Raw genomic sequence first — 2,500 nt, 5'->3', positions numbered from 1 at the left:
AACCTCTACAGCTTCTGAAAAAATGAAAAAGGCAATGAAGAGGAGGAAAAGGCCATTGACAAATCCGGCCATGACTTCGATTCTCACATAACTATGAGACGGAATGATGCATAAAAATTAGACGATGCACTCGTGATGTGCAGTAAACAGAAGGATTGATAAAGAAACAAATAAACGTAAATACTCAAATGGTTAAGTAGGAATATTTGATAAAAATGCTACGAACACAGGCAGATAGACTGACAGCAAATAAACAAATAAATAAACAAACAAACAGACAAACAAATACATAAACAGACAAACAGACAAACAAACAACAAACAAATAAATAAACAAACAAAACAGACAAACAAATAAATAAACAAACAAAACAGACAAACAAATAAATAAACAAACAAACAAATAAACAAACAGACAAACAAATAAATAAACAAACAAAACAGACAATCAAATAAATAAACAAACAAATAAACCAACAAATAAATAAAACCGACAGACAAACCTACCGACAGACAGACAAATAAACAAGCAAACAGACAAACAAATAAACAGACAGACAAATAGACAAACTGACGACAGACAGACAGACAAACAAGTAGACAAACAAACTGACAACAGACAGACAAAAAGTAGATAGCCACACGTGCAAACCATCAATCACACCACCATTTCAAAATAATTAATTAATTAATTAATTAATTAATTAATCAACCAACCCAAATAAGAATAAACAAAAAAACAGACAAACAAACAAGCAGCAAACAAACAAACAAATAAATAAATAAATAAATAAACAAATAAATAAATAAACAAATAAACAGACAAACAACAAACAAACAAGTGAATAAACAAACAGACAAACAAATAAATAAACAAACAGACAAACAGATACATAAACAAACAGAAAAACAGACAAACAAACAACAAACAAATAAACAAACAGACAAACAAATGAATAAACAAACAAAACAGACAATCAAATAAATAAACAAACAAATAAACAGGCAAACAAATAAATAAACAAACAGACAAACAGACAAACAAACAAACTGACAAATAAATAAAACAGACAGACAAACCTACAGACAGACAAACAAACAGACAGACAGACAAATAAACAAACAAACAGACAAAAAAATTAAAAAAGACAGACAAATAGACAAACTGACAACAGACAGACAGACAAACAAGTAGACAAACAAACTGACAACAAACAGACAAAAAGTAGATAGCCACATGTGCAAACCATTAATCACACCACCATTTCAAAATAATTAATTAATTAGTTAATCAACAACCCAAATAAGAATAAACAAATAAATAAAAACTAAGAAATAAACAAATAAATAAACAAACAAACAAACAAATAAACAAACAAATAAACAAAAAATAAACAAATAAATAAAAAACAAATAAATAAACAAACAAACAGACAAATAAATAAAACAGACAGACAAACCTACAGACAGACAAACAAACAGACAGACAAACAAATTAAACAGACAGACAAATAGACAAACTGACAACAGACAGGCAAACAAGTAGACAAACAAACTGACAACAGCCAGACAAAAAGTAGATAGCCACATGTGCAAACCATCAATCACACCACCATTTCAAAACAATTAATTAATTAATTAATCAACCAACCCAAATGAAAATCTGTCATTCGGTCTCCACTTAGAAATAATCGTCGCAATAAGACCAGCCAGCAACGCAGTGCAGTCAAAGAACATGTGAAAGGAATCAGATATGAGGCCAAGACTACAACAACACACCAACCAAAACCACAAAGTCCACATCTGTCCACAAGGTCACGTGACCAGTCTCACCAGTTGGACCAAATGCCATAAAACAGCTCGACGAAGGCAAACGACAGGTTGATCAGCAGGAACATAAATATGTTTCTTGACGTTTTGTCAGCTAAAATAAATCTGAAAAAAACGAGATGGTGATGCCTCTTGTACACGCACACGTCAGCACGCGGGGACCCCATTGTTTGTGTCTTACCGTAGCCAACCGGCAATCTTGTGATATCCACTCGAAAAAAGTGATCGTTTCTTTTTAGATAAATCGGCGACATGAAGTGGCAACATTGTAGCTAGTGAACCGGAAAGAGTTGACGTCACAGGTTTGAGTTGTGCTCGCGCTAATAAGACCTCGGAACTCCAGACCACTTTGTGGCTTTTTATTTAATAAATTATTTTTTATATTTATTATTTTTATTTTTATTTTCGTTTCGTTTGTAGAATAAACCGGAAATGTTGTGGGTGGATTCGCGCTACAAAACCTCGGAACTCCAGACCATTCTCGTGTTTTAATTAATATATTTAATTAAAATTATGTATATTTTATATTATATTTATATAACATTAGTCTATATTTACACTTCTATTTAATTTAATAAATTTAAATTTTCATTTTTAAAATTATTTTTAAAGTATTTAATTAATATAAATATGTGATACACCTTTTTGCTACCCAACACTACAGACAATTA

At 30.9% G+C, this 2,500-nt stretch overlaps 2 protein-coding genes across 2 annotated transcripts in view; both read right to left on the bottom strand.

Annotated features, from left to right (window-relative positions):
• Positions 1-2,131, bottom strand: part of LOC134185575 (zinc transporter 7-like) — an 8,369-nt gene extending 6,238 nt beyond the window's left edge. Inside the window, exons 1-4 of the mRNA XM_062653392.1 lie at positions 2,011-2,131; positions 1,833-1,934; positions 1,651-1,764; positions 4-91 (exon numbers count right to left, since the gene is read on the bottom strand). Of these exons, the coding sequence (XP_062509376.1) occupies positions 4-91; positions 1,651-1,764; positions 1,833-1,934; positions 2,011-2,096 (390 nt within the window). The 5' untranslated portion in view covers positions 2,097-2,131. The remainder of the gene's footprint in view (positions 1-3; positions 92-1,650; positions 1,765-1,832; positions 1,935-2,010) is intronic.
• Positions 2,132-2,320: 189 nt separating this feature from the next.
• The window catches only part of LOC134185805 (NAD kinase 2, mitochondrial-like), a 4,747-nt gene continuing 4,567 nt past the window's right edge, over positions 2,321-2,500 (bottom strand). The window contains exon 12 of the mRNA XM_062653685.1: positions 2,321-2,500. This exon is cut by the window's right edge and continues 221 nt beyond it. The gene's annotated coding sequence lies outside the window, so the exon portion shown is untranslated.

The sequence above is a fragment of the Corticium candelabrum genome, chromosome 10 (genome assembly GCF_963422355.1).
Source record: "Corticium candelabrum chromosome 10, ooCorCand1.1, whole genome shotgun sequence".
Taxonomy (NCBI): Eukaryota; Metazoa; Porifera; class Homoscleromorpha; order Homosclerophorida; family Plakinidae; genus Corticium; species Corticium candelabrum.
This window is presented reverse-complemented; position numbering and strand designations above follow the sequence as displayed.